The following is a 24,425-nucleotide window of genomic DNA, read 5'->3' as shown; positions in this document are numbered from 1 at the left end:
CAGGCATTAAAATAACTTCCTGAAAACTATTACCAGGGAACCAATTCACCATCTTGGAATTTGAGGCAGCTGTGTTTTCCAGAGGAGCACGTTTACTTTCCTTGATCAATGCCTATACCATGACAAGTAGAAACTTGTGAATGGAGAATTTTCAGTAACTCCCATCACTGGTGACACTAAACAACTCATTTTTGGTGAAGACATTAACTACGCAGTTGAAGCAGATCAATATAGCAAGACCAATGGGAAATGACACTTTGCCCATATCCCGACGAAAGCAGTTAAGGTGGGAAAGCTCCACAGCAAATGGATGTAACACACTCATGCTATAAGGTTACATCGCTAATGTAAAGGCCTGTCTGTAGTGCTCCACTGCCAATGTAATGGCTTCTCTGTAGCAGCAAAGTTTGGGTTATGACTAGTGATAATGGGGCTTTAGAATGTGGGGCTATCCAATGAGAGGAATGTTGTTCATTCTTGTGTGCCTGGATGAGGGATTTTTACGGTCTTTTGTGGGCGAGAGAGGAAGAGGGAAGAGCTGGTAGACTACTGGGCAGAGTGGACCGGGAGCGAGGGTCCGAAGTTCGGCGATGCTCGGAGGAGGGAGCGAGGGTCCGAAGTTCGGAGGAGGGAGCGAGGGTCCGGAGTTCGGCGATGCTCGGAGGAGGGTGCGAGGGTCCGGAGTTCGGCGATGCTCGGAGGAGGGTGCGAGGGTCCGAAGTTCGGAGGAGGGAGCGAGGGTCCGGAGTTCGGCGATGCTCGGAGGAGGGTGCGAGGGTCCGAAGTTCGGAGGAGGGAGCGAGGGTCCGAAGTTCGGCGATGCTCGGAAGAGGGAGCGAGGGTCCGAAGTTCGGCGATGCTCGGAGGAGGGAGCGAGGGTCCGAAGTTCGGCGATGCTCGGAGGAGGGAGCGAGGGTCCGAAGTTCGGCGATGCTCGGAGGAGGGAGCGAGGGTCCGAAGTTCGGCGATGCTCGGAGGAGGGAGCGAGGGTCCGAAGTTGGGCGATGCTCGGAGGAGGGAGCGAGGGTCCGAAGTTGGGCGATGCTCGGAGGAGGGTGCGAGGGTCCGGAGTTCGGCGATGCTCGGAGGAGGGAGCGAGGGTCCGAAGTTCGGCGATGCTCGGAAGAGGGAGCGAGGGTCCGAAGTTCGGCGATGCTCGGAGGAGGGAGCGAGGGTCCGAAGTTCGGCGATGCTCGGAGGAGGGTGCGAGGGTCCGAAGTTCGGCGATGCTCGGAGGAGGGAGCGAGGGTCCGAAGTTCGGAGGAGGGAGCGAGGGTCCGGAGTTCGGCGATGCTCGGAGGAGGGAGCGAGGGTCCGAAGTTCGGCGATGCTCGGAGGAGGGTGCGAGCGTCCGAAGTTCGGCGATGCTCGGAGGAGGGTGCGAGGGTCCGAAGTTTGGCGATGCTCGGAGGAGGGTGCGAGGGTCCGAAGTTCGGCGATGCTCGGAGGAGGGAGCGAGGGTCCGAAGTTCGGCGATGCTCGGAGGAGGGTGCGAGGGTCCGAAGTTCGGCGATGCTCGGAGGAGGGAGCGAGGGTCCGAAGTTCGGCAAGGTTCGGAGGAGGGAGCGAGGGTCCGAAGTTCGGCGATGCTCGGAGGAGGGAGCGAGGGTCCGAAGTTCGGCGATGCTCGGAGGAGGGAGCGAGGGTCCGAAGTTCGGCGATGCTCGGAGGAGGGAGCGAGGGTCCGAAGTTCGGCGATGCTCGGAGGAGGGAGCGAGGGTCCGAAGTTCGGCGATGCTCGGAGGAGGGTGCGAGGGTCCGAAGTTCGGCGATGCTCGGAGGAGGGAGCGAGGGTCCGAAGTTCGGCGATGCTCGGAGGAGGGAGCGAGGGTCCGAAGTTCGGCAAGGTTCGGAGGAGGGAGCGAGGGTTGATGAACGGCTGTATCAGTGAGCTCCAACATGCAACTTTTGACTTTATTTTCCTTAGAATAGGCCCTTTATCTTTTTAGTTTCTTTTGTAACCCTATATTCAGATTTATAAAGTTCAGTCATTTAATTGCATATGGTGATATAATGTTGTGCGGATTTGTAACCGGGCAACACATCACGCAGCATCCACACAAACGAGATTTCTCAGTTTGGCCGGGCCAGAGGCTGTATTCCCCTAGACCGGGGGTCGGCAACCCGCGGCTCCGGAGCCACATGTGGCTCTTTTACGTCTGTGCTGCGGCTCCCTGTTGCTTTGGGAAATAATTGGTTGTGGCGACCCTTTTCCTGGCACATCCGAACCGACTCACAATTAGATAGCCTACGGGGGTTTGCGAGCACAGAGCTTTGGAGCCTCTGCGCCATGGGGGGGAGGGGGGGCAGGTTGAGGGAGGCTTAAAAGTGAGGCTGAAGATTTTGAATAAAGTTTTTTCCTTCGACTGCAGTTACCGACTCCGTGTCGTAATTTTAGCGCTGCGTGTAGCACACCGCTACATGGTCAGTATTTAATTAAAATGTATTTTATGTAAGTTTGTTAGTTTTTGAAATGTAAATCTAAATTTGAAGATTATGGTGATCTTGTACAACCTAATTAAGACGTTGTGGCGACCCATTTCCTGACACATCCGAACCGGCTCACAATTAGCCAGCGTTCAGGCTAAGGGAGATAGCCTACGGGGGTTTGTGAGTACGTGTCTTTTGCAGCATCCGCGCCCATGGGGGGCGGGTTGAGGGAGGCTTAAAAGCAAGGCTGTTTAGTTCGAATAAAGCTATCTTTGACTGCAGTTTACTGACTGCATGTAGCACACCGCTACAACGTGTTTTTATCGCTGGCTGTCCAGAGGGGAGGTGCTGAAACGCTTTGTCGCGTGTCTGGAAGAAGTGAAAACTTTCCTGGGCAGCAAAGGGCTCAACTTTCCTGAGCTGGAACAGCCAGAGTGGCTGGAAAAGCTACACTTCATGGTAGACATGACAGCGCACCTGAACACGCTAAACACAGCTCTTCAATGGGGTAAGGACGTACAGCCCTGCACATGTTGGAGGATGTTTTGGCATTCGAGCGCAAGTTGACAGTGCTTGCCAGAGATTTACAGAAAGGCACATTGTCTCACTTCCCCAATTTGAGAGAGTTCAAACAAGGTCACGACATGATAAATTCGGGGTATTTACATTCTGCAATCATCGCAATGCAAACATCGTTTGGGAAACGCTTCTGTGAGTTCAGAGAGGAAAAAAACACATTATCCTTCCCGGTCACTCCCCTAAGCATCGATCCATCCCTACTGAATACGACTGCATTGTCAGGTGTGAGTCAACCTGAACAAGTATGATAAATATTTTAATTGCCTATTATTTTACGTATATTCATATGTTTTCATTGTTCAGTGAAATAGTCCTTTTATTTTTCAGGTTGACAGCTGGCTGACGTTATTTTTGGTTTGCTGCTGGCGGCAAATTTAAGTTTGGCATTTTTCATAAATACAAGAAGGACTCAAATAGACGTTGAGTATTTTACTTAAAAGTAACCTTCAACCCAACGTCTTTTTTTCGGAGTTCAAAATGTTTTTGTTGCATGCAGAAATGTAATTTCGTTTTCTCTGCAGGAGTTCATCAATTTCATAAATGCAACACATTATAGTTTGTTTATACATAGCATAAAGGCAAAACAAAACGTTGTATGCAGTGTTATTTCATTTTAAATGTCAAACGGGCTTTGCGGCTCCCAGTGTTTTCTTTTCTGTGGGAAACGGGTCCAAGTGGCTCTTTCAGTGGTAAAGGTTGCTGACCCCTGCCCTAGACGAACATGTGCTGACTGAGCCTCAGAGTTACACGTAGATGACACACCACAGATTCGTCTAGTCTAGACAATTTGGGTTAGTTTATTTATAAATGGGGTGGAAAAAATATTTCTTTTATCAAATTCTCAAGCAGAGAACGATCAATAACCAGCGTTTCACAGCATCTGCCTTCTGTTGATGAGCAAGGCAGATGAAAACTAAGGGCAGAGTGTTGCCATGAACAAATGTCATGGATCAAAACGGCTAATACAAGTTAGAGGACAAGGTTCTGCTCAGGAAGTATTCAACACACAACTCTACCATGATTCTGTGGTGAGTACTACTGGACATCACAGTAAGTAGATATTTATCAGGTAGCACTACCAGCAGGTAATGCCATGAACCAGAAGTCTTCTTACTGAGAATAAAGAAAACCAAGGTTTGGAAATATTCAGGCAATATATATATGGAAAGAGACTTAGCATTTATGATTTTAATTTCAGATTTTCAGCATGTGCAAATTTGCTTGATTTGGCTTTTTGGAAGTTCAAGCAGGTTTCCAGATTTAAACTATCCACTGCTCTTCATGCTGCAGCAACTCATTAATGGGCATTAATATCAAAGAATATCAATTACGTGCCACCTTTATACAAATCTTGACTCAAGCAAACTACACTCAATAGATATGTATCCTTCCTTGAAATGTCTCTTAATACAATATCCACTTCTGATTTAGGAGCTCTACAGCTGACCAATGACACCAGTTTGGACTTGTTAAAATATACTATGACGATTATTGATGGCTCATGAACTTATGGTATTCCTAATAAATTTCTTACTAGAAGTTCTTAGTCTTGAAGCAAACATACTGTGAAATTCAAATTGGAACAGCATTTGCATGAACAATTAAGTTTTAAACAGTAGGGCTGGTGTTCCACAGGCAAGTGACAGAAATAAAATTGAAGAATATCCATTCTTCCAACTTGTTTGCTTTCTGGAAACCCACTGAAATAAGCACATACGATATTCGAAGAATTCGGAAATTGCTGAACATCGGTGACACAACGGCTCATGCTACTCCCTCACAGCTCCTGCCATAAGAATGCTTGTGTGTAATTTGGATTTTCCCCCTCTGATCTTATGGACTTCCTCCAAATGCTTGGCTTTCTTTCCACATCCTAAATTCCTACCAATTCAAAAGTTAATTGTTAATTACCACAAGTCAAACCCAAGGTATGATTTTATATGCATGTTCTTGTCTACATGAACAGTGTTGAGATTGATGGGCTGAGCGCATCAAGTTCCAAGGAGTGAACTTTAATATCCTGTACTGGTCCAATCAGCCAAGAAAGATCACCACCAACTCAGCTTTCAGAGGAAGTAGAAGAAACTTGGCATGTCCCTGTTAACCAATACCAATTTTATTGACGCATCATAGAAAGCATCACTGCAGTTTATGGTCATGTGCAAAGCAATTGCCATATCAAGCTGAGTCGTGGACACAGCTCAGCACATCAGCCTTCCCTCTATGGACTCTGTTTATGCTTGCCACCTCAGTAAAGCAGCCAGCATAATCAAATTTCCTACACGCACCAAAAATCCTCTCATCCTTTCTCCGACTGGGTAGAAGATGCAAAAGCCTGAAGTATGTACGACGAGTCTCAAGGACCACTTCAATCCTACTGTTGTCAGATATCTGTATGATCTCTGGACCTCAAAATTCATCACATTATGATCTTACACTTTATTATTTACCCGCACTTCACTTTCAGTGTCAACTTTAACTTTATTCTGCATTATTTTTAAACTTGTTCTACCTCCGAGCACTGATGACTTGATCTGTATGATCAGTATACAGGTGCTTCACTGTATCTTGGTACATGTGACAATAAATGAATAACAAGTTGGAGAAAAAGTCTGAACCTGGGGAGTATTGCGGAACAGAGGGCCCTGGGAGTTCATGTACATCGTTTGCTGAAAGCCTCATCACAGGGAGACAGGATGGCGAACAAAGCATTTGGCATGCTGGCCTTGGTCAGAGCATGGAGTATAGGAGATTAATAATAAAAACATTGGTGAACTCACACTTGGAGAACTGCATACAGCTTTGATCAGCCTTTTTATAGAAAAGACATTAAAATGAGCACGAGAGCCGGTTTCCATGTTGTATTACTATATCCAGGTGGGTTGTATGAGAGTCGGGGTGGAATGCATGGCAGGTGAGTAGGTTATCAGAAACGTAGGATTGCACCGAAGAGCTAGTATGGACTCGATGGTTACCAAAGGTATGGAAGTGCACTAAAATATTTCAATTACTAGTTGGACTGCAATTCAAAGATCAATGAATTTAAACAAAGTTGACTGTGAATGATTATTTAGTAAGGGAAGAGGTAGCTCTAAGAATAGATCTATCCTCAATGACACCTAGCATGTGAGTGGTAAAGGTAAGACTGAAGTCATTGCAAACTGGTCCAGCCAAAAGTATCTAACAGATGATCCATTTCGACCACATCCTAAAGATGTACCATCACTGAAGTCTTGGTTCTTGTGCTCCCCCAATCACTCACTGGGTTCCAGTACACCTTCTTCTATTCACCAGAGGTATGGTTTCCACTCCTCCCATGCTCCTTTCCACCTACTGCGGTTCCTGTTCCTGCATTCCCTTCCGTTTACTGGGCTTCTTGTCCCTGAGCTCCCTTCCTGCTCAGGTCCCTGATTCTCAGATACCCTGTAAACTCAAAAGTACTTTTGTTTGCTGTGCACCCTTCTTTGGGTGCACTGAAATTTTATATAACATCTTTAGAAAAAATGAATTAGAAGTCTATTGGACTACTACTAAGATTTAACTCTCAAAATGTATTAGTCCAGCATTGGCAAAGTCCCATGTGCCCTAGATTGATAGAAGATTTTCCTGTAAGACTCTAGTCCAATATAAAGATAGAAGATGAATGAGCAGCCATACAAAGCAATATTCCATTTTATTAGAAAGCTACCAGAAAAATAAATCTGAACAAAATCTCTGAATCCTAGAAGACAACTATTAGTGCCTATCACCACTGGCTAATGCACCACTGAAATCTAAACAATATTCCACTTTCCACTGGAGACTTCAAGTGCATTCCTCACCAACTGTGGCATGCTCACTTCTCATAACTTATCAGGAAAGGAGAGTCAGGAGACTCAAAATGCACATTTAGTGTTTTAGGAATAGCTTTTGCCCCTTCTGTCATCAGATTTCTGGTCCATGAACACTCTCACTATTTCTCGTTTACACTATTTTTAATCACAATTTGTAGTAATGTTTGTATTGCACTGTACTGCTGCCATCCAACGACAAACTCCAGGCCATGTGAGTGATGATAAACCCAATTCCGATATGGATATGTTGTGGACTGAAAGTGGGAGAGGGGTACAAATTCGACTGGGCATGGTTGAGAAAAAGGGAGGGAGCATGAAGCATCAGAGAAGCATTCTATGATGATAGTTAGGTTGAGTGGCTCTGCTCCATATTGACAAATACAGTTCTGTGCAAAAGTCTTTACCGAGCTATACATGCAAAGACTTTTGCATAGTATTGTAGATCCATGATAATAAACAAGATTCTGATCCAAATTCTTCAAACATTTAAAAATTCACCAATCTCCATACTAAATTACCTGAGTGACCAAATGAGTTTTGCATATTTCTGCAAAATCATCCCTTTTTATATGAAGAAACTATGGGTCGAAGGAATCAATCTAATAAACCCTCTTTAGCAAGTACAGCCTTCCTCAAGTAGCACAAGGTGCACAGTCCACAACCTTACAGATTGTGGATCTCATGAGAAAATTGAACTAAGGCATCGCTGCACTTGTTCTCAAATCCCTTGCAATGTGAAGGCCAACATAACTTTTCTTCCCCATTGGTTCTGTACTAAACATGTTACTTGCATTGATCTAGATTGAAGATCCCCCAATGGTCCACTGAACAGTAGCATCTTTCCATATACCAATTTTTTTTTAAACGCCATTTCTATATTTTTCCAAAGTGTATGACCTCATTTTCCCCCTCATGTAACATTCCACCTACAATGTTCTTATTTATTCAGACAATCTATCTACAACTCTTTGAAGCTTCAATGCATTTGTTTCACATTGAAGATGTCCATCCCATCTGATCAGAACAAATTAGTAGAGTACACTTGGTTTCTCATCTACATCAACAATTTTGTGAACAGGTGAGTAAACAGCGCCCACCCTTGCAGCACATGACTGGTCATAGTCTTCCAACTCATACATGAACTTCTTGTGCTTACACTGGAATTTCTGACAATTAATACAAAATCCATCCCAGTACTATAATTTTGTTTAAAAACCTTGTAGTACATCTAACCTAACATATTCTTAACATCAAAAAATGTTTCTCCTCATCTACTGTATTCCCCTTATCAATTTTGCTATTTACAATTAAAATTTTCAAAATGGTTTCCTTTCAAGTATTCCTATCAAATTTGACCAAATTTGTAAATACAATTTTTTGAATAATGGAAACATTCCCAACGAATCTTAGCATTCCAAAAACATTTCCAAAAACATTAGGGATCACAACTGGAACAGATATTATACATGTCAGGAGTAACAAAGAGCAAATAAAATACATGCTTTCTTTATTTGATACAATTTTTAAAAATTGCATTAAGGCCGACTTTAAATGGGAAAATAGTACAAAAATGGTTGAAACAAAACCTCATTATAAAATTTAATTACAGTATACGGATGGTAATAATGAAAGCATTATAATTTTATAACGTGTGATCTCTAGCTTTAAAATATTTTATTATATAAAATATGAATTAGTAGTCACATCTATTTTAATTTTGAGTTGTTACCTTTGCCATCTGGGCTTGGACACCATTGCCTTTTAAGGCAGCCACTGCCTTCTGAGCTGCAGCTGGACTATCAAAATCCACAAATCCATAGCCTGAAATTCAACAGAGCACAATTATCACTTTTATCCAAACTATGCAAGTTTTCTTAAAACTAAGTGATAATTAAATGAAGAGAAGGACCTCCAAGGTGGTAATCTCCGGCTTACTCCCTGTACCATGGGCTAGAAGGAGGGAATGGGAAAGATAGCAGGGATGAATGAGAGTAGCTGTGGCGATGGTGCAGGGGACAGAGTTTCAAGTTCTTGGAGGCTTTTCTGAGGAAGGGGTGATCTGCACAAGAGGGACAGGATGCGACTGAACTGGAGGGGAACCAATATCCTGGTTGGGAGGTTTGCTAATGCTATTTAGGAGTTTTATCTAGTTTTGCAGAGGGCTGAGAATCACAGCACCAGGTCAATAAGAGAAGGATTGGATCGAAGTTAGAAGGCAGGGAAAGTATTGAAAGGTGAAATTGAAATAACAGGTGTGACGGGTCGAATAGTTTGAGGTGTGTATATTTTATTACAGGGAGCATTATGGGTAAGGGTGATGAACTTCGAGCATGGAACTATAATGTTGCAGCCATTACTGAAACTTTGTTGAAAGTGGGGAGAGGAATGGGTGATTTATGTACCAGGTTTTTGAAGTTTTAGAAAAGATAGAGAAGGCAAGAGGGGATGGAGTTGCACTACTAATCAGGGATAATACCACAGCTGCACTCAGAAGATATAATGGAGGGGTCAGACACTGAGTCCATTTGGGTGAAGCTCAAGAATAGGAACGGTGCAACTGCACGATGGGATTGAACTACAGACCCCCTAACAGCCACCGCAACATTGAGTAACATACAAGAACATAAGAAATAGGAGCAGGAGTAGGCCATCCAGCCCATCGAGCCTGCCCGCCATTCAGTAAGATCATGGCTGATCTGTTGTAAACTCAGCTCCATCTACCTGCCTTTTCCCCATAACCCTGAATTCCCCTACTATGTAAAAACCTATCTAACTGTTCTTAAATATATTTAAGATACAGTGAGGAAGCCTCAACTGCTTCCTTGGGCAGAGAATTCCATCGATTCACCACTCTCTGGGAATGTAATCAGATTAAATAAATGTATAAAAATAATAGGGTTGTTGTAATGGGGTGTTTCAACTTCCTTCAATTAAACAGGGACAAAATTAAGTGCAAGGAGCTTGGATGGGGCTAAATTGTTAAGTGTGTCCAGGAAGGTTTGTTAAATCATTATGAGGACAGTCCAATGAGAGGAGGGGCTGTACTGGACCTGGTGTTGTGTAATAAGCCTGACTAGGTGACTTTCCTTCAGTGGGTGAATAGTGAGGGAACAGTGACCGCAACCTTTTAACTTTCTGGATAACTATAGATAAGGTCCTTGTGGGACAGTATTAAATTGGAGTAGGGCAAATTATGAGGGCATGAGGTAGGAACAAAGAAGCATTAATTGGGAAGGCTTTTTCTCTGGCAAGTCCACATCAGTTATGTGGAGGATGTTTAAAGATCAATGTCACAGTGTACAAATAAATATGTTCCTGTTAGAAGGAAGGTTGGGGGTGGAAAGATAAGAGAAAATTGATGATCAGAGAGGTGATGAAAATTAGTCCAGAAAAAGAATGTAACGCTTCAGAAGTCAGGATCAAATGAAGCATGAGTATAATCAGCCCTCCTTATCCATGGGGGATTGGTTCCGGGACCGCCCGCAGATATCAAAAAACGCAGATGCTCACGTCGGTGGACTTTAGGACCCAGCAAAGCTCTGGGGCTTATTTAATCTGTCACAGTGTGGTGGACTTTAGGACCCAGCGGAGCTCGGGACCCATCACCCGCAGTGTTTCTGTTCTGGAAAACGATCACGATTGAAAATAAAGTGATCGGAAAGAGGTGAAACGCCATCGGTCATTGAAAAAGCGTTAGGCTACAGTTGGTCAACTATTGGAACAATTTTAAAGGATAAGTTGAGAATAATGGAACATGTGAAGGCCCTGCCCTGATGAAAGCTAAGAAACGCAGTGGTTTAATTACTGAAATACTTATGTTTCTTAAATGTTTTATATGCATAGAAAGGGAAAACATATACTATATACTAAGACAAACGTTTGACTAACTGATGCTAAATGATACTGGATGTACCTGTTCCAACTTAACTTCCGGTTTCTCTTTTTCGATTCCTGATCCGCAATAACCTATGCACATCCTCCCGTATGGTTTAAATTATCTCAAGATTACTTATAATACCTAATACAATGTAAATGCTATGTAATTAGTTGTTATACCGTACTGTTTGGGGAATAATGACAAGAAAAAAAGTCCGTAGATGCTCAAACAACAACTGCTGGAGAGAGAACTTATGGGTTTTCCCGATCCGCGGTTGGTTGAATTTGCGCATACAAAACCCACGGAATAAAGAAGCCAGAAAAGACCTAGAGGAGGGAATTAGGAAAGCCGGGGGGGGGTGGGGGGTGCAGAAAAGGGCCTTGGCAAGAAGGATCAAGGTGGACCCTAAGGCATTCTATCCATACATCAAGAACAAGAAGAGGGTGGAACCCCCAAGGATGGTGGGGGGGAGGGGGAAGAGAAAGAGAACCATTTGCTTGGATGTAGAGAATGTGAGTGAGGTACTTAATGAGTACTTTGCTTCAGTATTTACCAAGGAAGAAGACCAGGAGATCAGTATTGAGTGTATAAATACATTAGGGAGCGTTTAGAGGTCAAGCAGGAGGAAGTGTTGGGCCTCCTGAGGAGCTTTAGGGTGGAAATACCCTCCAGGGCCTGATGGGATTTACCCCAGGTTATTGAAGCAGGCAAGAGGTGAGGTTGCTAGGCCCTTGAGCCACAGGTGACGTCCTAGAGGACTGGTAAGTGTCTAATGCTGTACCTCTACTTAAGAAGGGAACAATGGAAAATCCTGGAAACTACAGACTGGAAAGGCTCGTGTAAGGAAATTGCTGGAGGAAATTCTAAGGAATAGGATGCAAGTGCATATGGAAACCCATGGCCCAAAGAGGAAGAACCAGCATGGCAGATCATACCTTACCAACTTGATTGAGTTTTTCAACAAAACGACAAGAGCGGTTGATGAGGGTAGGACAGTGGATGTTGTCTACCTGGATTTCAGTAAGGTGTTTGATCAAGTCCTTCATGGGAGGCTAATTCAGAAGGTTAAGATGCATGGGATCCACAGCGAGCTGGCCAGTTGGATTCAGAACTGGCTTATGCTTGGAAGACAGAGGGTAGTGGTGGAAGGAACTTATTTGAGCTGGAGGTCTCTATTTAGTGGAGTTCTGCAGGGATCTGTGCTAGGACCTCTGCTGTGGGTGATGTATAAAAATGATCTGGATGAAAATATAGATGAGTTGGTTTGTAAATTTGTGGATGATACCACGATAGGTGGAATTGTGGATAGTGGAGAAAAATGGCAAAGATTACAGCATGATATAGATGAGTTGCAGACAAGGGCTGAGAAATAGCAGATTAAGTTTAACCAGATAAGTGTGAGGCATTGCACCTCAATAAGGCAAATGGAAGGAGACCGTACACTGTTATGTGTAGGGTCCTTAACAGTGTTGCTGAGCAGAGACTTTGGGATCCTAGTTCATAGCTCTTGAAAGTGACTACACAGGTCGATAACGTGGTTAAGGTGGTTTACAGAATGCTTGCTTTTATTAGACAAGACACTGAGTTCAAAAGTCAGGAGGTTATGTTGCAACTTTATAAAACTCTGGTTAGGCCACATCTAGAGTATCCACACCACAGTTCTGATCGCTCCACAACAGGAAGGATGTTGAGGCTTTGGAGCTGTTCAACAGGAAGCCACACACACACGCAAAATGCTGGTGGAACGCACAGGCCAGGCGGCATCTATAAGGAGAAGCACTGTCGACGTTTTGGGCCGAGACTCTTCGTCAGGACAACAGGAAGCCACCTGTTTTAGAGGGCAAGGGGGTGTACAAACCTCGGTTTGTTTTCTCCGGAGTATTGGAGGCTGATGGGAGATCTGATAGAGGTGTACAAGATTATGAGAGGTGTAGAGTGGACAGAGCACCAGTTTCTCATGGTTGAGATGTCTAATACCAGAGGCTGTACACTGAAGTTATAGGTTCAAGGGGGATGTGAAGGGCAAGTTTTACTCAAAGTCATGGATGCCTGGAAAGCACTGCCTGGTATGGTGATAGGGGCAATTACATGAGAGGCTTTTAAGAGATGCTTGGATAGGTACATGGATGTACGGAAGAATGAGGGATATGGACATGGTGGAGGCAGGAGGGATTAGTGTTTGGGTGCTTTTGATCTGGTTTTTAGCTGGTCCAGCACAACACTGCGGACTAAAAGGCTCATTCCTGTGCTGTACTCTGAGTCTATATTTAAATATACAATATTATCTCCAACATTACATTTAATAAAGCAGTCAAATAAATTGATGGTCCTCTGACCTAAATCATACTCAATTTTAATAGAAAAGGAGAACATTAGGGATAACTTTGCTTAATGGATTCCAGCCATGTTCCATCATCAACTGTTATATTATTACTCTCCTATTATACTGATATCAAAGACAACAGGGAATAGCTTCAGATACACCTCTATTTGATCAGCCATGTTGAACACAATATGGTTTACTCATCTAGGTTTGTTAAATTTCAAAATGTTAATGAAATGTTATTTTTTTTTTAAAAAAGCACCAATTCCTCTAATAAGATTTGTCATTGTACCATTGGGGTAGATAGGATTTTCGATGGGACCAACTTCTCCACTAACACCTCAGAAACTTTCCATCAATAACTAAGTCCAAGTCAGGAGCATAATGGAATATTCTTCATTTATCTCTGCAACTACAGGACAATTAACTCAAGCTAAGCAAAGTGCTTAGCTAGCTATTGAACGTGTGTGATTAAAATCTTTAAGAATGCAGCTCTTGCAGGTTTATTAGGCTGGAATCACATTTGTAGGTGTGCCTGATAACATTCTCGGCATGCCATTCTGCAGCCTCCACTGAATCAGTGTTGATCCCGTTTGTCAGTCATCGTTGATCGAGGGATGGCAGACTGGGGTGGTATACATTTCACCCCAGTGAAAGCTGATGGCTCTTAGCGCCTCATGGATGCCCAACTTTTGAGTTGCTAAATCTGATCCCAGTCTATCCTACTTAGCATGACTGTAGAGTCACACAGCACATTGGAAGGTGCCCTCTGTGTTAAAGCAGGACTTTGCCCGCGTACGAACCGTGTGGTTATTGCTTCTATGAATGTTATTAGGAGCAGTTACATCTGTAAATGAGTGAGGACACTGTCAACTGTATTCTTTCTCCTAAGTTGGTTCATCTGCTGCAGGCACAGTCTGGCAATCAAAAGCTTCATGACACACACATCTCAGACAGCACTACCAACCCATCCTCACTGATGGCTACTGAAGCTCCTGACCTGGAATATTTCCAGCACTACCAGTGTTCTTCAATACAGAGAATGATTGATTCATCAACCGAGGAAAGAGCAGCAGCTTCCCCTGCCCGTGTTTGATCTGATGCCATCAGACTCCAATCTGATTGATGCTTGATTAGCTGGTTGTATATTTCTCCCAATTCAGAATCCGGTCCTCATGAAGTGAGGACATAGCACTGTCAGCTGTACTGCGAACAACTTTGCCATGTCAGAAGTTGGTGCTTAGGTCAATCAATACCAGTGGTTTGTTCAAAAAGCTTTCCTGAACATTGGCTTTCTCTCTTTCACAGTGAACAGACTTTAGCCATACCTCATTGACTGCAGTGAGGTAAAACGGAATTCAGCAGTCTGGCTGCCATATCTGAGTGGATAATATCTATTTTTGCAATGTTTGGTAGTATTTAGATGAACACTTGAAACACCTTGGAGCAGAAGGCCATGCACAGAAAGCTGGAAAATGAAATTACAATAGAGAGAACTATTTCATGATCATTAGAACCACAGAACACTACAGCACAGTACAGGCCTTTCAGCCCTCCATGTTGTGCCGACCCATATAATCCTTAAAAAAGTACTAAACCCGTACCACCCCATAACCCTCCATTTTTCTTTCATCCATGTGCCTGTCCAAGAGGCTCTTAAATACCCCTAATGTTTTAGCCTCCACCACCATCCCTGGCAAGTCATTCCAGGCACTCACAACCCTGTGTAAAAAAAACACTTACCCCTGATGTCTCCCCTAAACTTCCCTCCCTTAATTTTGTACATATGCCCTCTGGTGTTTGCTATTGGTGCCCTGGGAAACAGGTACTGATTACTCAGCCTATCTATGCCTCTCATAATCTTGTAGACCTCTATCAAGTCCCCTCTCATTCTTCTACACACCAAAGAGAAAAGTCCCAGCTCTGCTAACCTTGCTTCATTCTGGAGACAATGAACAAAATCACTGGAGAAACACTGAAGCTGTGCCAAACAAACAGGAATCATACTTGAGACAATCTTGGAAGAATTCTGCCTGACCCAATATTAGATGACATTTTTTGAAATGCTGAAGATCAAAAGTTACAGCAGGATGATTCTATAGCTACAGTTGTATCCACAATGCTTCCTTTGAATTACATATAATTTTCACACACTTCCATCTTCGCACCCACACTCCAGACACCCAAAATGCACGTTAATCCCCACTGACTCTGGGCCGCATTCACGCATATGCCGGCATCTCACATTAACGGAGTTTTTCTTTGTTTGCAGTCGACCTCAGCCTGCAGCTCCAAGAACATCATCATTCTGGGCTCAAAATCGATCTACATTCAGGTCTGAAGATGGTTCGCTGTTGAAATTAATATTTGCTATATACCTTAACCCCAGCAGCAATCGTGATCAAGATGGTCCACTGTGCCTGTTTGTACGTTGCATGACACAGCACAGACTGATTGCCCAGTGGTTTCCCTGCTGGATTATATGCTCAATCCTGTGTTCTGCTGTTTGGAGATTATGTGGAACTTGAACTACACACTCTTTCTTTCTAGTCGTATAGTTTTTATATTCTGTGTTTTCTCGCCCAATCTTCTAGTTATTTTGTGCAGGGAGGGGGATTTGGGGCACAATGTGCCTGATCAGTTATGTTCATTTTTACTGTGTGGGAGGATGTGCCTGTTCCATTCTGCTTTGTTTTTTTTTTGCAGGGAAGCGGGATTTAGGGGTTCACAATTGTTCTGCTTTTCTTTCTTAGTTCTGTGGATATCCAGAGAATTAAAGAATTTCAGAGTTGTATACCTTTGATTTCAGGTTGATCTGTTCAGTTTGAACTTTTGTTTCACAAAGAATATTTTTATATTAAAATTAATTAAATTATGTTAAGCCATGTTAACTGTTGCAGGTTTGAACTGTTTGACCCACAAAGCAGAAAATTTGTGAACTTATTTAACAATTTTACTAGAATTCTGCAAGTTTAGATAGACATACTTTTTTTAAAAAATGCAAAATGTCTGAACGGAAAGTTGTAGAATTGATTTAAAACCGCATTACCATTTCAATGCGTGTGCTTAAATACTCATCGAAATTGTGTGCAACACTTTCAGTGTTCACACTGCACTGAGATTTGCCATTTCTAACAAGAGGATTTTCAACCTCTGTGCAAGTTCAGAGATACTTCAAAAGGCACAAGCCTGAAGTAGTTTAACCACAGACCACACAGTGAGAGTTTAATGATGACTGATTCTGAAATTTGTTCTAAAGTTTACTATAACAGTTGTGAAAACAATACAAAAGTTTAATCACACACAAAATGCTGGAGGAACTCAGCAGGCCAGGCAGCGTTTATGGAGAAAATTACTGTATAGTCAACATTTCAGGTTCAAACCCTTCGGCAGGACTGGCCTGAAACATCTTCCACAGATGTTGCCTGGTCAGCTGAGTTCCTCCAGCATCTTGTGTGTTTCCAGCATCTGCTGATTTTCTCTTGTTTGTGATACGAAGTTTAACAATACACTTACACACCTATTAATCCTCACTGGGCATGACAGATAAATGAGCACCTTGGTTCGAAGTGTATGCACGACAGTTTCAAAAATACTCCTGCTGCAATACGAAAATTATTATAAATTTTCTGAATTTAACCCAGGAGGGTTTAAAAATGGGGTTGCTAATGAAAGAAAGCCACTTTCTGATGCACACTTCCCATCTGTTCTGCCAAAAGTTGGGGACCGTTGGCAGATCCAATAGAAATAAGCCTCGCACATGTAATGCTGCACACAAGGCACTTTATTGCTAAAAAGCATGCCTGAGCCTGCTTAACTGCAACACCTCATTCCAACTGATCCACAGCACCAGGTGTAAGACTTCACCACTGCTGTCCCAATTCTTTTATACTCTGGTCCCTTCTCTCCAGCCCTACCTAGATCAATCCAGTTTGACCCATCAGATGACTACTGCCTTGGGCACTACAGGCTCAGGTCTGCAGAGACAATACCCTGGTCACTGAGCACCCTTCCACCCTTCCGCTACACATCACACATTTGATCCCAACAATTGCTCCTTCTGCAGTCTGGCCAACAGTTTGGAATTCTTACACCACCATCCACCTGGAAAGTTTATTATACATCCCTTACAAATACAGAAATACGCAGGAGATTCGCATCTCCAAACCCAAATTCATGTTTTGCCTTCTTATGAAGCTGTGTCCTGGGTGCTTGATCACATGGGTGGACTTGGATAATTAAAATCAGAACTCATTTGTGCAATGAATGAACTGTTCATTTTCAGGTTTTCTGAACACCAACTGCATAGAGCAAAGGTCACAGCAACACCGAATCTTCCACTTCCCAGTAATCAGAGCACTTCATTCTCACAAAATACCACATACCTGCCCTTGGGTGTTTCGTCCGTTGTCTCAATTTACTTTAAAGACACAATCTCCATATATTTTGCTTTTTTAGAAAGTTGGAGAACTTTAAGTGGACAGACTTTACTAGTGTCAATTTCTAAATCAATTGGTGACACTTCACATGTGATGCAGCACCTCCCTCTCCAGCAATTCGGTAATTTAGGCAGATTTGGATTTTAACATAATTTTTTTTGAACAAACTATTTAAACAGGGCATATGCTAAAGCAAGGAACAGGACAGTAATGTGATCTGTATGTTTAAAGTCTTGCAGTGATAACTGTGATAATACTCACCCCCGACTTTCTAAAAATAAAGATGCTAAAGTTGAGACAAAAGATTTATCAACATCTACAGGGAAAGATTCAAGAATATTGGCTCTGGAATGGAAATGATTGAAATATTACCAGATAAATGTCAGCAAGATTATGAAAATACCCGACAGGCTAGATAACAGAGAGATTCATATGCAAGGTTGACTAGAACCTGGAATGCTAAATACAGTATGTGTTAAGTCCAGGAGAAACCTCTTCACCTGGAGAATGTCTATCTTACCACCATAAAGAGTAACTTAGGTAAATAACATTAATATTTTCAAGTGAATGCTATTTATAGATATATTAGAGAAAGGGATACAATATTGATGACAATAGATGACAGAAGGGATCAAAGGTGCAATGTTATGCATAAATTATGCAACAGTTGAAGCGTAGCCCATAAAATTCTGCATTTTATAAATAATTCTTGTTTATCTGCACCCCTGAAATTGTGCCATTACGTCCATTTCAATTCTCCTCACTCTTCCTGTCAAAGTGAATAATAACACTTCTACATTAAATGTTAACAGCCATATCAAGTCAAGATTATTCTGATTTAACTATATACATGAATACCGTCAAACGAGACGTTTCTTCAGATAACACACATATAACACACAATCACTTAGGAAAATAAGAATAAAATCTACAAATGAATTGCACATAAAGTACTTAAATTAAATATTGCCGGGTACAGGACAAAATAATCAGTAACCACTTCACAAATCCAATGCGGCAGGGAGTTCAGAAGCCGAATGACCTGAGGGAAGAAACTGTTTCCATCCTGACTGTTCTTGTCTTTATGCATTGCAGTCTCCTGCCTGATTGCAGAAAGTCAAAGAGGATGCTGGATGACTATGTCTGGTTATTTTGTTAACTTATGTCCTGATGTTCATTCTTATTTACCACATTTAAGTTTAGCCTTGCCTTATCTGCAACCTTTGGGCGATAGGGCCCCCAGATGAGTGACTAAAATATAATAAAATTATCCCTCAACGTCAGCAAGACAAAGGAATTGGTTGTTGACTCCAGAAGGAGTGGTGGACTGCACGACCCCATCTACATCGGTGGTGTGCAGGTGGAACAGGTCAAAAGCTTTAAGTTCCTCAGGGTGAATATCACAAATGACCTGACTTGGTCTAACCAAGCAGAGTCCACTGCCAAGAAGGCCCACCAGTGCCTTTACTTCCTGAGAAAGCTGAAGAAATTTGGCCTGTCCTCTAAAACCCTCACTAATTTTTATAGATGCACTGTAGAAAGCGTTCTTCTAGGGTGCATCACAACCTGGTATGGAAGTTGTCCTGTCCAAGACCGGAAGAAGCTGCAGAAGATCGTGAACATAGCCCAGCACATCACACAAACCAATCTTCCATCCTTGGACTCACTTTACACCACACGCTGTCAGAGCAGTGCTGCCAGGATAATCAAGGACAAGACCCACCCAGCCAACACACTTTTTGTCCCTCTTCCCTCCGGGAGAAGGTTCAGGAGCATGAAGATACGTATGCCCAGATTTGGGAACAGCTTCTTTCCAACTGTGATAAGACTGCTGAACAGATCCTGACCCGGATCTGGGCCGTACCTTCCAAATATATGGACCTGACTTGCACTACCTTACTTTCCCTTTTCTATTTTCTAGTTATGATTTCTAATTTAAATTTTTATTATATTTACTTTGATTTGTACTGCAGGGAGCGCAAAGCATAGAACCAAATATCACTGTGATGATTGTACGCTCTAGTATCAATTGTTTGGTGACAATAAAGTAAAGTACTGAAAAGTGACACAGCACAACCTGAGAACAGGGTCTTCAACGTAACCAAAAATAATGCATGAAGGCACAAGAAAATGATTACTGAAGGTCGGCTGGCATCTACCTTAAAGAGCATGACACAGGACAGAGAGTGGTGAGCTTGTAGAAAGCAGCTAACACAATGAATTCCTGTCTCCAAATTATTAATGCAGCAAATATTAAAACATACCTTTACATTTATTAGTTGTCTTGTCCAAAATGGCTTTTGTTGATACTATTTTGCCGTACCTAAAACAGAAAAAAGAAATGAATAGTATAAATAACACTGCTGTATTGTATAGAGAAATCCTTGAATAGGTCAGACACCAGCCAGGGTATTATAATCAATTCTGCACGATCAATAACATTAATTAGAACACAGATAGCACAGCAAAGTACAGGCCTTTTGGCCAACAACGTGTGCAGACCTTCTAACCTGCTCCCAAGATCAATCCAACGCTTCTCGCTACATACCACTCCATTTTTCTTTCATCCATTGTCAAGCTAAGAGGCTCCTAAATGTCCCTAATGTATCTGACTCTACTGACCTCTGATAACCCCCCACACATTTTCCTCCAATCACCCCAAGATCTTACCCTCTGATATCAGCCATTTCCATCCTGCAAAAAAAAAATCACTGGCTGACAACTCTTATGTATGCCTCTTATCATCTTGTACACCTTTCATCCTCCTTTGCTCCACAGAGACAAGGCCTAGCTTGATCAGCCTATCCTCGTAAAATATGCTCTCTAATCCAGGCAGCATCCTGATAAATCTCTACACCCTCTCTAAAATGAGGTGACCAAAACTGAACACAATACTCTGTGGTCTAACCAGAGTATTATAGAGCTTCAATCTATCTTCTTGCTCTTAATTTCTTAATTGTATCTATTTATTCTAAATTTCTCTGCCACTTCCTTGTTTCCAACTCCAGTTTCCCCTGCCTGCCTGAAAGACACCCAAATTAACTTGTTAATCTTTTCCTTTGCCCCACAACTATTTTGAATTTCAAATGTACAATCTTTTTGTTGGCTACTTTATTCCTCCCATTGTTTTCCCTTGCCATATCCCTGTAATTTTCCTTTGCTGAATTCAGTTTCAGAATCTGTGAGCTTCCAGTTCATATCAGCAATTGTATAAACACAAGAAAATCTGCAGATGCTGGAAATCCAAAGCCACACACACAAAATGCTGGAGGAACTCAGCAGGTCAGGTAGCATCTATGGAAATGAGCAAACGGTTGGTGTTTTAGGCCGAGACCCTTCCTCAGGACTGGAAACTGCCAGAATAAAGAGGCCAGCTGAAACATGACGGGTGAAGCCAGGTGGGTGGGAAAGGCAAATGGCTGGAGAAGAAGGAATCTGAACGGAGAGGAGAGTGAACCATGGAAGAACAGGAAGGAGGGGACCCAGGAGGTGACAGGCAACTGTATAAGCTTTTTCATTTGATCTAATGTTAATTTTCTTTCCTGTTTTTCCATGTATTCCACATTTCTAGTTAGAAAGTCTCTTCCCTGATCCTGAGGATCCTGATACTCAAGTGATCTTGATATGTTTTCTGTACGTGTCAAACAAGATTCAAAGACTAATAGTAACTTGGTAGACTGGGTCAGTAGGCAAGTAGTACTCACCATGCAAGAGAGAAAAAATAATCACTAAATAAAGCTATGCTAAATAACTGACATGTATTTTTATCTCAAAAAAAAGCACAAGAACATCCACTTATAGCATTAACATGCTTTTAAAAAAAAGCCACAGATCTCCCTCTCCAGCCATTCATCAACAAGTCTACAGTTAGTTTCTATGTTCAAGTCCACGGACATCATTATTTCACAGGACCTCATTAACAGAGAGGCTCAGCAGAAAATTAGCTTCTTGAAACAGCTGGTAAAATTCCATCTCCCCCAGAATATACTAGTGCAATTCTACACTGCCATCACAGAGAGCAACCTCACATCAGCCATTACTATCTGGTTTGGTGTAGTGTCCCCTCACAATACACAAAAAAAGTGCAGCAAACTGTCAAATTACAGAAAAACTTATTGGCTGCAGTTGTCCATCACTGCAGGACATGTATGCACCCAGGACCAAGGAGTGCGCACAGGCAGGAAAAAAATTCACTGTGGATACTACCCACCCTACAAACAGCTTCTCTGAAAGCTCCCTTCCACACGGAGCTATTAAAATAAAAACCATGCCATCTTTAAAATGTCTTCCGCCCCCCCCCCCCCCCCCAGGCAGTTAATCTGATCAACCATGCCAGTAGACACTTTAAACCACTTCTAATAGTGCTGTTTACATTGTAAATACATGCTGGCATTTATGTATTTATGCACATTTTATTCCAGATCTGTCCTTTAATCCCTAACTATTTTTATGTAACTATTTATAATTGTTGAATGTCGTTTTTGTTGCACGTCACAACACATCCTGACCAACGCACCACAACAAATTCCTAATAAATGAAAAAGTGAATAAAGAATATTCTTGATATGATGTAATACACGCAAGCCACCACACAGGGGAGGATTCAGACAAAAATTGATACCAAACAAACAGGAAACATTAGGATAACTGAGAATCTGCTTGGTGAAAGAGAAAGGGTGCCTTAACATTAGAGAATTAGCCATAGGATGTCACAAAAGCACACCAAGTACAGAAATTGAATGCAAACTGAAGAAGTGATACTGCCAAAGGCTGAAAGATTGTTCAATGGGCTATATTTTAAGAAATGTCCCTGTGAAGAGCAAGACCAAGTGAGATCTCAAGGGGGGGAATTGCAGAGCTACGGGTTGAAGTCCATTTATTATCGAACTGCACTGCCCAGCAATCCGTCGATTTAACCACAGCCTAATCACAGGACAATTTACAATGACCAATTCACCTGCCAGCTGGTAAGCCTTTGGACTGTGGGAGGAAACTGGAGCACCCAGAGGAAACCCACGCAGTCGTGGTGGGAACGTACAAACTCCCTGCATGCAGTGGTAGGAACACTATTAGAGCAAAGAAAATGTGGAACATAAAGGAGTTGAGATTAGAATTAATGTTTAGGATTGGCACAAGATCCAAACAGAGACAAGGAAAAGGCCACTGTAGGATTTAAACACATAGTTAAGAATATTTAAATTGGGGTTAGATTAGGCCAAAGCTAAATTGAGGAGAACCAACAACAGTAACATCACAGCAGTGGAAGTAGGTGATCTTTGTGAACAGGAAGATATTAGCAACACAACCAGAATGAAAGAAAATGGTGGCTTTGACTACAATGCAGATGGATTGTGAAGAAAGAGGAGGTACAAGGCATAACAGCAACAATCACAAGTTTCTCTCTGCACCTTGTTTAGTGCCTTGGGCAGCAACTTCATTTTTTTTAATGAGGCCGACGGCTGGCTCGATGCTCAACTCAGCACAAATGGAAGGCATGCAAGGAGCTGGTCAGATTCGAACCCTGCACTTGTCAGGTATAATGCAGAGTAGTGACAATCAGAGGGTGCCATTTGTCACACTCAATAGTGTCATACCAGTGTTGTGGCAGTGAATTAACCATTTGCACACTTTCAAGTGTAGATATACAGCAAACATAGATGACTTGGGATGTAACACATTATTAAAACGGAAAGAAGGTGTTTGTAAATCTGTAAGGACATAGCAGATGGTGTCCTCCCACCTCCTCCCAGCAGAGAGAATTTTTAAAAGTTGGAGACCAGTATTAGAGAAATGAGAACCACTTATAATATCAAATAACTGTGGTAGACGGGGGAGGGAACATGGGTGCTCAGGACAAGGAAGTTGAGATCAGTAATTTAAGAAAAGGGTACAAATGAAGAAAAAATTAAGTTATGAATTGCAACTACTTGGCTTGCTAGGCAAATAGAGGGCAAAGGGAGAACCTCCTGTTAAGCCGAATAATTTTGAGCAAAACCCTGCATGGTTCAGCAGCCTTTGGCAAAGGTGTGACTTTTCCCAGCACAATTTCTGTACTTCTGGTGTTAAACACCATTACACAACAACAGGATCATCACCCGAAAAAGTTTGTCTGCAGTGATACATTTTTAAACCACACTGGTCTAAAACATCACCTTCAATCAAGTGCTGTACTTTTGGGATTGCTTTTAACACATTAAACCAAGGCCCTGACTGTGAAACCAACTGAATGTAAGAAAATAACTAAGCACTCGCTTCAAGTGAAACAGGCAAGTTATCACCAGCCACCAGCTTCCTGAGAATTTTACGTCTCCACCCCCTTCTTTCTGTTAATTTGCTTTTAATAATGGTATCACTATTAAACTGCTACTCCTGGGACATTCCACGCAACTTCCCGGTGAGTACCTTCTGCATTCTTTCTAATACCATCACACCCCAACGGTACTGTGTTGACACAATACTCCAGGAGCAGCCTAACTACTATGATGTACAGCTGCAATGTGACACCCCAACTCTTATATTGAGTGATTTGGCAGGCGTGCCAAATGACTTCTTCACAATCCTAGCCTCCCGTGTCACCATTTTTCAGGAACAATGAACTACAGGTCCTGCTGTACATCAAATCTCCTAAGGTCCTGACGATTTACTGTACTTGCCCGGATAGTATTTCATGTCCTAAAATGCATAGCTCACCCTTTGAAGTTGGCCTATTATTGTCACATGTGCTGTAATACAGTGAAAACATTGTCTTGCATCATGTTCATACAGACTAAATTTTCCCCCACAGTGCATGAGGTAGTACGTAGTAAAATAACAGAACACAGAACAAATGTATAACAGCTACAAAGAAAGAATTTGATTTAATATCACCAGCATATGTCATGAAATTTGTTGTCTTCGTGGCAGCATAATATTGCAATACAAATAGAATTTTTTTTTAATTACAG

At 42.4% G+C, this 24,425-nt stretch overlaps 1 protein-coding gene across 3 annotated transcripts in view; it reads right to left on the bottom strand.

The window, feature by feature from the left end:
• LOC132392516 (RNA-binding motif, single-stranded-interacting protein 1-like) overlaps positions 1–24,425 on the bottom strand; it is a 206,236-nt gene that overhangs the window by 62,981 nt on the left and 118,830 nt on the right. For all 3 annotated transcript variants that reach the window (XM_059966468.1, XM_059966469.1, XM_059966470.1), the window contains exons 3-4: positions 19,746–19,804; positions 8,572–8,663 (exon numbers count right to left, since the gene is read on the bottom strand). In XM_059966468.1, coding sequence (XP_059822451.1) covers positions 8,572–8,663; positions 19,746–19,804 — 151 coding nt within the window. The remainder of the gene's footprint in view (positions 1–8,571; positions 8,664–19,745; positions 19,805–24,425) is intronic.

This window comes from Hypanus sabinus, chromosome 4 (genome assembly GCF_030144855.1).
Source record: "Hypanus sabinus isolate sHypSab1 chromosome 4, sHypSab1.hap1, whole genome shotgun sequence".
In the NCBI taxonomy this organism is placed as follows: Eukaryota; Metazoa; Chordata; class Chondrichthyes; order Myliobatiformes; family Dasyatidae; genus Hypanus; species Hypanus sabinus.
Note: the sequence above shows the minus strand (reverse complement) of the source record. Positions and strands in the feature narration are given on the sequence as shown.